Consider the following 15,086-nt stretch of genomic DNA (forward strand, 5'->3'; position numbering starts at 1 on the left):
AAGTTCGTATTTTGACGACTCAGTGAACTTTCATTTCTGTTTAATAGAATGTTTTCCACATTTGTTTCCCTGAAGTGATTTGTGGCAGAAACTTTCAATTCTCTTGGACAAAGGAAATCATGCAACTCTTCCTTTAGGGGGAGGGTTCCTCCTTCAATTTCATGTTAGAATAGTGTTTTAGTGGATGAAATGCTCTTCCTTTTAGTAAATGGTTAATTGCTTGAATGTCAGATTGCTAGGATTATCAGGCTGTTACTTTTTAAATTATTTATTTTCTGCCAAACTTTAAGAAATAAAACAAATATTTCTATAACATAATTGAATAGAAAAATATTACTTTTTATGCTGCGTTGTTGAGCTACTTTTAGAAGTTTGTATGTATATGCCATCCTAAAATCAAAATGTAACAAAATTTTTTGAAGTGGTGCTGACCATAGAGATATGAAAGCCCTAAGCAAATTAAGAACATCTGGTTTAGATTGTGATAGGGACCTTATACTTCCAAGCCCACCTCCGAACCTGCCTTATCTCTATTTACTAACAGTTTTCAAAAGCTAGAAAAAGCATATGAATTTTATTGAGAAATATCAGAAGTTTCAATAAAGCCATATAGTTCTAAAATAAATTCTCCATATAAAGGACTCTGGGAGGTGTGCATGTGAATGGCAGCATATTATAAATTGATAAACTCATTGTAGAGTTTATAACATATGGAAATTTCTTATTATATTAGTGGAATGTTTTTTGAATTTTTTAAATTGGGAGGGATGTCTAAGAAATTACATTAAGAGTTTGGATCCATAAAGGTCTTAAAAAACTGGAACAAAGAGGATAAATAAAATAATGTAAAGTTTAATAGTGATGTTTAAAAACAACTTTGGGGGCAGCTAGGTGGTACAGTGGATGGAGGACTAGCTCTGAAATCAGGGGGACTTGAGTTCAAATGTGGTCTCAAACAGTTAACACTTCCTAGCTTGTGTCACTTTGGGCAAGTCACTTAACTCCAGTTGTCTCAGCAAAACAAATAAACAAAAAAAAAAAACCCCATCAACTTTGCTAATATAAAGTGGGGAAGTTATAGCTAGATAGCAGCTCATGTAGAAAAATACCTGGAAGATTTAATTAATGAGACAGCACAGTACTAATGCAAGTACAGGGTGATATGGCAGTAAAAAGCTAATAATATAATCTTCTGTTGTTGTGTTCAGTCATTTCAGTCATGTCCATCTCTTTGTGACCCCATCTGGGGTTTTCTCGGCAGACATTGGAGTGGTTTGCCTTTTCTTTCCAGATTATTTTAGAGGCAATCTGAGGCAAACAGGGTTGTGACTTGCCTAGAGTCACACAATATCTGAGGTCAAATTTGGATTCCCAAAGATGATTCTTTCTGACTCTAAGACTGACATTTTATCCACTGTACTACCTAGTCAAAGAAAGTTCTCTGCTCAAAAATCCCAAAGTGGAGATCTGGAAGCAGAAAAACATCTTGCTCAGCAATCATCATCTCTAACATGTGTCAAAGATGAGATTTTTTTTTTCCTATACAAAACAGGAAATGTTAGATTTAAAGTTGCCATATCACCCAATCTGGGGGATTGCCATACCATCTCCCCCAATCTGGGGTAGATTCATAGCATCTCATTCCTGCATCCAGTTAGCTGTAGATGCTATCTTTTAACGAGTCTCTTTTGTACTTTTCCTCTCCCTAGTTTGGACTCCCAGGATTATCACATGCTTGGGTTATCCATTTGCCAGAAAGAATTGAAATGGGTAGGATAAACTGATCAAATCTCTTCCTCACTTAAAATTCCTCAAACTCAGGGAACCTTCATTCTAGTTTTTATATTGAATGATTCTAATTTACAGATATGCTATAAAGGGGATTCTTGGCCAAATATAGATTGTCTGACGTTTCTTTTAACTTAGAAAATTTGTGTGTATGTTTGAGGGAGAGAGAGAGAGAGAGAGAGAGAGAGAGAGAGAGAGAGAGAGAGAGAGAGAGAGAGAGAGAGAGAGAGAGTGTGTGTGTGTGTGTGTGAGAGAGAGAGAGAGAGAGAGAGAGAGAGAGAGAGAGAGAGAGAGAGAGAGAGAGAGAGAAGAGAGAGAAAGAAAGAAGAGAGAGAGAGAAGGTTTTCCCTTACTAAAAATTATTCTTTGTAAATATAGCTGTCGTGCAATATAAGCCTCCTTAGTTCTTATAGTTGGATGTTTAGTTGTATATCCCCCTAGACAAACAAAAACTGAGAAATCTTTGGGTATGAATTTTCTTTTTAAATTTTTAGGGGCAGGTTCAAAGCTGTGGTTTGTGTCCTGTCTGGAGTCACCACTTGTCTTGCATTTGTGAAACCGGCCATCAATAATATCTCTCTGATGACCTTGGGTATTCCCTGTACAGCACTGCTCATTGCAGAACTGAAAAGGTGAGTAACCTTTCCATGTGTCTGTCTCTTGGATTCTGTCTGGGGCAGAAACATTTGATGGTTTGTGTGACACTCCTTGTAACCAGATCAATCCTCCAGTTCCATCTCAGGGCATCTTAGTGTCTCACTAGATGGTACATGGATAAATCTGTAATGGTAGTTGGTAATTAATAAATACTAAACAAATGCTTGTTGAGGAGGAGGAGGAGGAGAAGGAGAAGGAGAAGAGAGATGACTCATTCAGTCCTTCTGGTATTAATTCTTGCAGTACAGCATCTTGATATATGTAAATTTTATTTGAACATGAGCCTGACTTGTTTTGCCTTTTTTTTTTTTTTTTTTTTGAGGCTGGGGTTAAGTGACTTGCGCAGGGTCACACAGCTAAGAAGTGTTAAGTGTCTGAGACCAGATTTGAACTCGAGCCCTCCTGAATTCAGGGTTGGTACTCTATCCACTGCACCACCTAGCTGCCCCTTGCCATTTTTTTTCTAAGAAAAATAGAGGGTTCCATACTTATCAGAGAGGTGATATACTTAAATTCCAATAAGACATGGACTTGACCAGTATAGAAATCTGCTTTGTTTATGTGTGTTTATTTTGAGAGGGTTTGCTTGTTTTTTTGGGGGGAGAGGCAATGAGAAGGATAATTTAAAAAACATTTTTAAAGATATTGAAATTACCCTCGATACATAATTAGCCTAGGAAAGCACTAAAACCATAACCACTGATTTAGCTCCCTTTTAGCCTGAATATAAAATCTACTGCAGAAAGAGTAACTAGCTCCATCCTGAGGCCTCAGACTATTGCTCCAAAGAGCAGGAAGCAGCATCCAGCTGAATCAGTGCTATATCTTTGCTGAATAATCTTTCCATATTATGGCTAAATAAATTTCCTTTTTTTAACTAAAAAAAATAAAATGATAACTCATTCAGTAGAAATTTTATTTTTATTTTAAATTTAAAAACATCAAATAAAACAAGCATTTCTAAATACAAAATAAAACAGAAAAATAAAAAGCATATGATGTTTAAAAGGATTGTACATATTTGATCTATATTTGATTGCTTGGGAGATAAGCGAGGGAGGGACAAAAATTTAGAACATAAAGTTTACAAAAATAAATGTTGAATACTATCTTTATATGTATTTGGAAAAACAAAATATTATTGAAAAAGGGCACATGAATCTGCAAATGTCTATTATGTACTTGTTGCTGAGCACTCATTAGAGATCGTACAGATGAGCTTTCATGATGATTCTGAAGTAACATTAAAAGAATCTCTGTATTAATGGGCCTAGAGTCAGCTTAACATGGTTACATATGATGGAGTATATGAGGTAATTTCAAATAAATAAAAAATATATTATCTTGAAACTTTTGATTTTATGCAAAAGTTTAAATAAAGGATAATTTGTAAAAGAATTGAAAAGAAATCACAAAATAACCTCTCTGCCTCAAAGATACTAGAAAAATGATAAAAGAAGAATAAAGATGGAAAACAAATTTGTGTATGAAAAGAATAAAATATGAAATGTTTTTGGTGAATTATTTTCTTAATTCTAATTTTTTTTTCTCAACCAAACTGTCACTAAAAGATTTCTATAGTTGTAGCTCATCACAAACTTGAAATTCTTACATTTGTAGTATGTTTAGATTCTTCTTTCAGTCTCTTTAAAGTCTTTCACTCTTCTTTAAAGTCTCTTGTGACAGTGCTTCTCTTTTTATGTGCCTAATTTTCCAAATGCATTTTATGTTCATCACCATCCAAATCAAATACATCTATCTAGACCCTGGGGGAGGCAGCAAGGTGTACTAGATAGAGCACTTGATTTGGAATCAAGTAAATGATGTAAAGATCATTTTCAACATTCATTTTTATAAGACTTTGTGTTCTAAATTTTTTTTTTTCTTTCTTCCCTTACCTCCCCACTTCCCAATATAGTAAGCAATTTAATACAGGCTAAATATTAGCAATCCATTTAAACATATTTCCATATTTGTCATGTTGTACATTGATTTATTACTTATACAGTGCTTTATAAACCTAAAAGTGCCAATAAATGCTAGTTATTATTGAACTCATATTAACTTGAATATATCTTTCTTCCCCAATTCAGTACAAACTTTGAGAAAGAAGGAAAGCATTTTTTTTCTTTGAACATCACTTTCTCCCAGGTGGGCTGCTTTGATAACCAGTAGCAGTCATACATTCTGAAGGCCTGGCTTTAAGCAAACAAGAGTCCCTTCTTCGATAGAAGGTGGACTGCTCAAGTTTAGTTTGAGCAATTCTGCAGTGGGGACATTCATTCCTTTTTCAGAGCAGTGGATATCAAAGCATCAATGAGTGCATATAGTTACAGATTTAAGGGGGCCATATTACAGACAGGAAACAAATCGGCTTGCTTTGATGAGGTCAGGAAAAGGGAGAGAGGAGGAGCTTTCAGGACATTTTTGTTGCTTACTTCTTCATCTACAGCCCTGCCAAGTGACATTGAGTAGGAGAGAAGTTTGGGTTATAGTTTATAATTTGACTGCCCAAAGGAGATTACCAGCACCCAAGTGATATGCAGCAATATCTGAAGCATACACCCCCAGACTTTTGAAAGGAAATATTTAATAGAACCTAAGGAAAAGATTGACAGTGACCTTGAGCATCTGAGAAAAATATCTATCAGTTTTGAAAGTTTATACATAATAAGAGATATCTTTTTCTTTAGCCCCTTCCCATTTCTGAAATTAGAAAACATTGTATACCAAGTTAGACTGTGGTTAACATATAGGTTAATACAAAAGTAGGTAAAACAGATTTTAAGTACTGATAAAGAATTCTTTTTCTCTTACTAAGGTTACATAGACCAACCTCTTTATTAAAATTAAATGAGTTAACTGAGGAACAGAGGGGTTAAGTTGCTTTTCCCCCCTCTTGTTCAAAGTGACAAAAAAGAATTTGTGTGAATGTGTATGTGTTTGGGTATTTGGGGAAAGAATTCAGGTTCTCTATCAGAGAGAAATTAGTGCAGATTCTTACTTGGAATGTCAAATATATTCCCATCTATGATAATTAAAAATATTTTTTATTGACATTTTTTATATGGGTTGATTTTTCTTTTTTTTTCCCCACACTTTAAAAAAATTTTTGATCTCCAAATTCTTTATCTTCCTATAGCCTTTCCCCCCCCCCCACATTGAGAAGGCAAACAATTTGCTACCCATTATACATGTGAAATCATGAAAAATATGTTTCCATATTAACCATGATTTAAAAAAAAGCAAGAAAAACAAAAAGGAAAAATATGTTTTATTCTGAACTTGAAGTTTAATCAATCTTCTCTCTGGAAGTGGAAGACATTTTCCATCATGGATCCTTTGGAGATGTCATGGGTCATTGTCTTAATCACACCTGTACCTGTATTTTTCAAAGACTACTACTTTCCTTTGTAATTAAAAAGCAAAACGGATGAATACACTGATTATATTGTACAACATGGGCCTCGTTCTGTATTTATGGTTTGCCTCCCTACCTAGAGGAATGAGACATATTTCATCACCAGTTCTCTGAAGTCAAGATTGGACATTGTAATGGTCACAGTTTTGACATTTTTTGATGTTGTTTCTTTTAGATTTCTGGGAGTCACTATGTAAATTGTCTCCTTGGTTTTTCATCAGTTAAGATTACTTCATTTTAAAAATGACATTTTATTCCCCTCTCCAATTACATGTAAAAAACAATCTTTATTTTAAAAATAATTTTAGGAATTCTTGTGTGCCATAGAAAGTTTATTGTCTTGCCATAGTGGCACATGCCCAGATCATAGCTGGGAGTCCTTACTCCTAGTTTCTTTCTTTTTTTGGGGGGGGGGTAGGGCCTGAGGCAGTTGGGGTTAAGTGACTTGCCGCAGGTCACACAGCTAGGAAGTCTTAAGTGTCTGAGGCTAGATTTGAACTCAGGTCCTCCTGACTTCAAGGCTGGTGCTCTATCCACTGCACCACCTAGCTGCCCTAACTCCTAGTTTCTTTTTTTTTGTTTGTTTGTTTTGTTTTAGGTTTTTTTGGGTAACTTTTTTTTTTTCATAGTTTTTATTTATCAGATATATACATGGGTAATTTTACAACATTGAGAATTGCCAAACCTTTTATTCTAATTTTTCCCCTCCTTCCCCCCACCCCAGATGGCAGGTCGACCAACACATGTTAAATATGTTAAAGTATAAATTAAATACAATATATGTATACATGTCCAAACAGTTATTTTGCTGAATAAAAAGTACTTTGAAATAGTGTACAATTAGTCTGTGAAGGAAATCCAAAATGCAGGTGGACAAAATTAGAGGGATTGGGAATTCTATGAAGTGGTTCATAGTCATCTCCCAGAGTTCTTTCCCTGGGTGTATCAGGTTCAGTTCATTACTGCTCTGTTGGAACTGATTTGGTTCATCTCATTGTTGGAGAGAGCCACGTCCATCAGAATTGATCATTATATATAGTATTGTTGTTGAAATATATAATGATCTCCTGGTCCTGCTCATTTCACTCACCATCAGTTCATGTAAGTCTCTCCAGGACTCTCTGAAATCATCCTGCTGGTCATTTCTTACAGAACAATAATATTCCATAATATTCATATACCACAATTTATTCAGCCATTCTCCAATTGATGCCATCCACTCAGTTTCCAGTTTCTGGCTACTACAAAGAGGGCTGCCACAAACATTCTTGCACATACAGATAGATCCCTTTCCCTAGATCCCTTTCCCTTCTTTAAGATGTCTTTGGGATATAAGCCCAGTTAACTCCTGGTTTCTTAAAAAGAAAGATCTAAGGTAGCAGTCTAAGGATTTCGTAATGTTTATTTTGCTATTTCTTGGCACTGTTGCCTACCTTGTATCTTCTTAGATTGTTGTCTGGATACCTTGTGTCTCAAGAAGAAAGGGATAGAAGAACCTTGCCAATCTATTCTACTTGCTGGATAGCTGAGCTGTCAATCAGCTTCTTAATAGTCCATGAGTAAAACAAACTAATAAAAATTATTTCATTTATGGTCAACCTGATACTGGCAAGAGTGCCATCTGTGGCTTTGAGATTTTCTTACTGCAGAAGTTAAGTTGTCTTTATGGGAATTGAGCTTATAGTCACCAACCCTGAGCATTAAAAAAAGGGGGAAAAATGGAGCTATTACTTAAATATAGAATTAAACTGTTCATATAGACATTTGAATTAAACTTTCCCTCCCAAACTTTTGATATACAGAGGCCTGGTTTATTCAATTCAATTGTTCAATAAATTTAAGCATAATCCAAAGTGTCTAATTTCTTTTTGTCTTTATCTGTGAGTCAAATGTTATGTTTTAAAACTTGTAATTTAGTTTTTCCTCCAAAAGGTTGAAAAAGGGAAAGTGTTTCAAAAGAAGATCCTAAAATGAGGGGGAAGAAAATGGTTAGAACATATTGTTTTAGTTAAGTCAAGAAAATTATTCAGTTCTCTGATCTTTCAAAAGGAAAAATACATACTTATTTAATAATCCTGTCCTTAATTATAAAGTCTAATACTGGACTTGGAATCAGAAAGACTTAGGCTAACAGTAGTTGTTTCACTTGTTTGTCTTTCCCTCTGTTTTCTTCTGTGAATTAAAAAAATGCTTCATTTATGTCCTTAGCACTTTCCTTTATTCTTCCTTCTCTCTCTCCTTTTCTCTCTTCTTTCCTTCCTTCCTTTCATTTTTCTTTCCTTCCCTTTTTCCTTCTTCCTTCTTCATCTCAGCCTCAGGTTCCTCATCTCTAAAATGGGGACAATAATGGTACCTGTTTCCCAAAATAGTTGTGAGAATCAGATGACATTTTGTAAAATGCTTTGCAAACCTCAAAGTACTATATAAATACTAGCTACAACAGCTTTCTTATCCAATCTATTCTCTCTATTCTCATAGGTATCACCTTCCATAGGATTCTCATTCCTTCTTGTCTGGACTATTTCAGTGGTATCCTAATTGGTCTCCCTGCCTTTCATCTCTTCCCACTTCAAACCCTTCTTCAACAAGCTGATTTTCCTTAGGTGTAAAAAAAATTTTTTTTTGTCTTTTTTTTTTTTCATTAGTTTTGTCTGCACAGTAAACTCCAGTGAATCCTCATTATTCTTAGGATAAAATATAAGCTTCTTTGGCTTTTAAAGCTTTTTTCAATTTATCATTCTCACCTCATTTTACTTTAATTGCTTTTCCATTCTGTGGCCCAATTGTGATGGGAAGGGGAAGGATGAAACAAGCATTTATAAGGCACCTATTATGTGCCAAACATTTTAGAAATATTTTCCTACCTGATCCTTACATTTTATAAATGAGTAAACTGAAGTAGAAGTTAAGTGAGTTGTCCAGGGTCACATAGCTTGCAAGTATGGAGCAGAATTTGAACTCAGATATTTTCCTATTGAAGTTTTGCTATATTGCAGATTAGCATAAAAAATTAAATGGGAATTTTTTGGGGGGAGTTTTAAAAAAGCTTCAGATAACTTGCAAAGGCCAGCAGATGACACAGAAGTTTAGAAACTCAGAAATACATAAATATATATGCATACTATTTTATCTTTTAGTACTATAATAATTCAGACTTCTTCCTGGTATGGAGGAAGGGCCAAAATTTTTATGTGGATTTTCTAAATCAAGAGAGCACAGCATCCTTAACTTATGATATGGAAGGGATAAATATTTTATATTTATTTTGTACAGAAGAGCATCCCAAAAATCTTAGTACAGTTGTAAATTTTAGAAACTCTTGAAATATAAATGCCTCAAACTTATAAAACCCCCAAAATTTCAAAGATTAATTATTTCACGTTTTAAATGATTAGAATTTAGCATTATCTTTGTCTTATGCTGTATATTGTTCCAGTCAATCTTTCAGGCTTTGTAGAAGTTTTCATTAGATACTGCTCAATGATCCTCACTTTAAGATGGTTCAGAGCAGGAGATTTTGATACATACATGACAATTTTTAATGTGACCCCACAAGAAAATGTCTATTGAAGGCAGATAGACTATGGTAGCCAAACAAGGAGCCTTCTTGAGAAAGTATCATCCAACACTCTGATACAATGATTAATAGCAGGGTGTCTTGCCTTATTTTTCTATGAAGATATATATTTCAATCAATATGAAATAATAGCATAAGCTCATAACACTCATTGGAAACCTATAGTTTTAAATGCTTTGATAACTCTAGTGGTGCATTCAGATTTATTTTACTAGAATTTTTGCTGGCAGATCTTTCTGAAAATGTTCCCACTCTTCCAATTAGGATGGGAATTTTGGAACTGTTTCATACAAGTAATTCTGAAAATGCAGGGAAATCTTTTGAGAGTTCCAAGTCTAATAGGGAATCTTGTGAAGGGAAAGAGAAGCTAAGAAAGAGCTGACACGTTTCATTGCAATGATGAGAATAAGTTTGTTGTTTTTCCCTGTGAATTAATTAATGATAAAATATTAGCAATCAAAATCTCCAATAATTTATTTAGACAAATCAAAAGGAATTTTGTTATTTTGGATATGGTTATAGCAATCAAAACTAGGACTGATGGTGTGTTATCTTTTGAAGAGTTATCTTTTTTTTTTTCTCCCCCAGATGCGACAACGTACGGGTATATAAATTAGGTCTTTTCTCAGGTCTTTGGTGGACCCTAGCTCTCTTCTGTTGGATCAGTGACAGGGCCTTTTGTGAGCTCTGGTCTTCCTTCAACTTCCCCTATCTGCATTGTGTGTGGTAAGTCTCATCTATGTGAAGTTGGTCCCCAAGCCCATTTCTACCATATTTTTACTTTCTTCCAAGGAAGCTTCAGTTATGGATGTGTGTATCCATTTTGTAGGAGAAGCCAGACTCACAAGGTACTTCATCAAATCAGGGAAACAGAAGGGACTAAGTGGCTTCTTTCCTAAGCCAGAGATGCAGCAGTTTTAGCAGCAACAGGAAATCGTGTAAATAGCAGTATCCCAAGGGATCCAACTTAGCCAGAAAGGAACTAAAATAATAACAACAAAAACAAAAATCAAAACAGTGCAGGTCAACCAGAGCCATGAAATGGGGGTGAAATATAAAAGTTTTTTTGAGTTTCATTACCTTCTGGCAAATTGTAAAAGTACAAAAATATTAACGTCCAATGTAAAATTTAGATAGGCTGTGAATTGTACTGCTCCTTGGCAGGAAAGTCATGCCAACTAGAAGGAATCTTAAAGCTAGTTTAATCCAGATCTCTCATTTTATAGATGAAGCCCAGAAAACTTAAATGATTTTGCCAAGATCATACATCTGCTTAGTGACAAAATGAAACCCAACAATGGGAAAGCCAGAGGAGAAATATAGGGATGAAGGTGAATTTCTCTTCTTCTCTAAGCCTCTTGCCAGCAACCCAGAAGAATCTTTTTTCACTGATTAGAAAAGTGTGACAGATACTAATACAAAAATCCAAAGTCGATTATTCAAGAACTTAATGGAACAAGATTGTATTTGGGAGATGGTGTAGATAATTACGTTATTCTTAAATTACATACAAACTTACACCAGAATTTTTCAAATGAGTATTTACTGATATATTTTGTTTTTATATCATATTTATTTTCCATTATATTCTTCTCTTTAACACAAAATTTTAAAAAGGGAAGAAGAAAAATCCAGCAAAAACTAGCCAGTTATATTGAAAGAAGTCATGATATGCATTGTTCTACATCCCTGAAGGAGAAAAGGCAAAATATATCACCTCATTTGTTTTCTTTAGGACCAAACTTGGCCATTGTAATTTCCCATCATTTGATTTTGATCATTTTGATTTTTGGTCTTTCCATTTTTATTGTTGTTGTCATTTAAACATAGTTTTTAATGTAATAGAAACCATTTCCTTTTTATTTGGCTTACAAACCACTTATCTTACATAAGAAACCCATGCTACCCTGCTAGTGTAGCTTGCTACATTAGCAAAGATAATATATGTAAAAATGATACTTCACTTTATGATTATTTAGGTATTAGTATACCTGGAAAGGCAATATGGTTTAATGGATAGAACATTGCTCTTGGAATTGGAAAGACAGTCTCTGACACACATTTGGTTGTGTGATCATGAACAAATAACTTAACCTCTCCTTCCTTTATTTTACTTTACAAATGAATCACCTAATGAAAGAATGAATGAATAGATTCTATTATAAGACTTCTGTAAGTCTTATCAGAGGGCTGGTTTGCATTGCCAGAGAGAATTTTTACACTGGGAGTTCACAATATCAATGGAAACATAGGTTTGGCTAAATAAAATTATATTTGAGCCAAAAAATTTAAAACACCAACAAACTTCTGCTAATTTGCTATGAAAATTCAACCAGTCTAAAGCTGAGGTCATGTAGAGTCTGAATTCTAGTCCTGCCTCTGACACATACTAGCTGTGTGGTTTTGGGCAATTCTCATAACCTCTCAGTGTCTTCAATCAACTCTCTAAGATTTAAAATTATAGATGAGTTGCTAACATGATAGAAGCGACCAGGTGGCGCAATAGAGTTGACGCAATAGAGTTACTAGTCCCTAGTCAGGAAAACCTAAGGTTAAATCTGGTCTCATATCTGGGTGACCTTGGGCAAGTCATTGCCTGCCTCAATTTTCTCTACTGTAAAATAGGGATAATAATGCCACCTACTTTGCAGGGTTTTTTGAGGATCAAGGGAGATATTTGTAAAGTACTTAGTGTAGTGCCTGATAAATAATGGATGCTTAATAAATCCTTTAAATGTTTTATTGAGGCTTTTTCTTTCCATCGTACAGTTACTTTTCAGTAACTTCCTACCTTGCCTTGTTGAGACAAACACATATGCTGTATCTAAAAGTGCATGCTTAAAAACATTATAATCATTTCTGGATGTCTCCTTTCCGTGACCCCAGAATTAAATCCTTTTTTGTAATTTTGTTACTATGGAAACATCTGAAAAATTAAGCAAGCAAATGTAGCAACTGCATCTACCAATATATGTAATATTGACTTCTTTTTAGTGATTTTTAAAAATGTAGATAGCTGGAATCATTATACACATTTCCCCCCAACTTTTCAAGATGTCAATATTTAAAATTGCACTAAGATTCTCTTTCTATGTCTCTTTCTCTCTCTCTCTCTTCACATGGAACACACACATACACCCCCATATACATATATGAACACATTTCACATATATGTATCTATATGGACACTCATTCCTGTTTGTGTATATATATAAAAACTTAAACACACATAAACTTAAACACATAGATGCGTCAATATCCCAAAAGTGTATCTGTTTCACTCTTCATCAGTTCACATGATTCTTTCTGTGTTTTTCCAAATTCCTCATATTTGTCATTTCTTACTTATCAGTAAAATTCTCTTATGTTCATATAACATTTGTTTGGCAGTACTATGGATAATAAGATTCATTTTATTTTCAGTCCTTTTTTGCCTCCAAAAGAACTTGCTGTGAATAGCTTGATATATATTAGATCTGTGTTTATATTTTCGACCTCCTAGAGGTAATGTTGAAGAGTGGATCATTGGGTTAAAAGATATGTTGAGTTAAATAACTTTTTTTAAAAAACATAATTCCAAATTGTTATCCACAGTGGTTGAGTCTATTCACAGCTCTACTAACAATGTAGGAGACTGTTTTTTCATAGCTCTTCCAACCTGATTATTCCTATTTTTGTTCATCTATTTGTTCAGTCTATGTCATTTAAATAGTTCATTTTAAAAGGCCATGAAAATACTTTAAGAGCTCCTAGAATAAAGATCTTCTCTAAATGTTCACAACTTTTAAAAATAGGTAGCTTTCTTTAAACATGGTTGTGTTTTGAGACAGACATGAGTTAAGAGTTTCATTTTCTGGTAGGTCTGGAATTAAAGTAGCTGTATTCAACTCCTTTCCCTCCCCACAGCCTCTATTTTCAAACTCTTGTGACCCACTCTTGGTCCCTTTTCTTTACATGATTTAGCCTTTCTGTTTTAAAATTAGTTCCAAATATGGAGAATAAATGAGTCACTTTCAGTATATAGCAGGAGAAAAGTTGGCCCTGAACAGGTCAGGGCTCTCCAGCTATGTAGGAGAGCTGTAACTTCATCTCCTCCTAATTAAGAGGGACCAGAGCATGTAATTACACTCCCAAACAAAGAACAGAGCAACAAGTTGGCCTAAAATGGTGACAGTATCCTAGATCAAACTTTTGCAAGGAGATTCAATCAATCACTAACATTTATTAAATGCTTAATATTGTATCTAATGCTGAGGTTTTTGGCTTTATCTGTTTTTCAGGCACATCCTCATTTGTTTGGCTGCCTACCTGGGTTGCGTCTGCTTTGCATACTTTGATGCTGCTTCAGAGATCCCAGAGCAAGGTCCTGTCATCAAATTCTGGCCTAGTGAAAAATGGGCCTTTATAGGAGTTCCCTATGTTTCCCTCCTGTGTGCCAACAAGAAATCTCCGGTTAAGATCACATGATGTAAAGTTCAGTAGCTTTGGATTTTTTCTATTTATTTTTCCTCACTTAACTATGCTTAGTTAATGATCATGACAGCTAGAGAGACTTGAGCCTCTTTTTATTTGTTTGGGTTTTTTCACTCCTATACGTTTGGAACTCAAAAGGGTTCAACTGTGTATAGTAAGAAATGCATTTTTTTTCCCTTTAAGAAATGCATTATTTTTTTTTCTTCCTTTCTCTCAGAAAGGAGGAAGGTTGCGTTTTGGTGTGGGTTTTTTTTTTTTTTTTTTTTTTTTAGCCTGAAAATGCTGACAACTAGAATTTAGGTTGGCTCTGGTTTTAGCTTCTTCAGGTTTTATTTTTAGATGCCCACTGTTCTTACTACTGGCTCGTGAATCTTAAAACACTGTGATAGTAGCATGTCTTGTTAGACCAAAGCAACAGACTGGCAACTCCTGGAATGGAATGTTTGTTAAATGCAGACCTTCCTTCCCTTCTCTGTCCCACCCATTCATTATTTTTTTCAGAATTCTTATGGTTGGAACTGACAAACTAATGTACCCTTGGACTAAATCTCTATTTTTATGCCAGAGATTTTCATTGGAGGAAACCTGCCCATGAAAGCCTTGTAGGAAATTAATTTTTAATTAATTTTTAATCATATTTCACTAAACTTAAATTTTAAGTAACGTTAGAAATGTTTTTTATTATTTATACTGAAAGTCATAGATTTTAATCACAAATCTCACAAAACCTAGGGTTTGTGTAAGGTTAGAAGTAATTTTTATAATTTGTGCTGAAAGTCCTAGATTCATCTTCTATATTTGGTCAAAGTTAATGGGGAAAAAGTTACCATCATCAAACTATTCTTTAAAATGAACTCAACTTTTTTCATTTCCCTTTTTTCTTTTTTGATCCCTTTCCCTCAGCTCATACTACACAAACAAGCCATAGAATCACAGAGCAGTAGAAAAATAAAGGGAATAGAATTATAGAATGTTAGTGTTTGAAGGCATCTTAGTTGGATGGTTGTAGTGGAAAGGATCGCAGATTTGGGGTCAAAGGATCTGGATTTGAATCCTAGTTCTCCTAGTTTTATTAGCTATTTGACCCTAAGTAAGTCACTAATCTCTCTGACTCTTAGCTTTCTCCTCTAGGAAGCAAGGAGGATAGTTCTAAGTAAGGCTCATTCTGAT

General features: G+C 34.5%; 1 protein-coding gene across 1 annotated transcript in view; it reads left to right on the forward strand.

Annotated features, from left to right (window-relative positions):
• The window catches only part of ACER2 (alkaline ceramidase 2), a 28,235-nt gene extending 14,190 nt beyond the window's left edge, over positions 1–14,045 (forward strand). Inside the window, exons 4-6 of the mRNA XM_074281604.1 lie at positions 2,283–2,420; positions 10,032–10,169; positions 13,724–14,045. Coding sequence (XP_074137705.1) covers positions 2,283–2,420; positions 10,032–10,169; positions 13,724–13,910 — 463 coding nt within the window. The 3' untranslated portion in view covers positions 13,911–14,045. The remainder of the gene's footprint in view (positions 1–2,282; positions 2,421–10,031; positions 10,170–13,723) is intronic.
• Positions 14,046–15,086: the final 1,041 nt, after the last annotated feature.

The sequence above is a fragment of the Sminthopsis crassicaudata genome, chromosome 1 (genome assembly GCF_048593235.1).
Source record: "Sminthopsis crassicaudata isolate SCR6 chromosome 1, ASM4859323v1, whole genome shotgun sequence".
In the NCBI taxonomy this organism is placed as follows: Eukaryota; Metazoa; Chordata; class Mammalia; order Dasyuromorphia; family Dasyuridae; genus Sminthopsis; species Sminthopsis crassicaudata.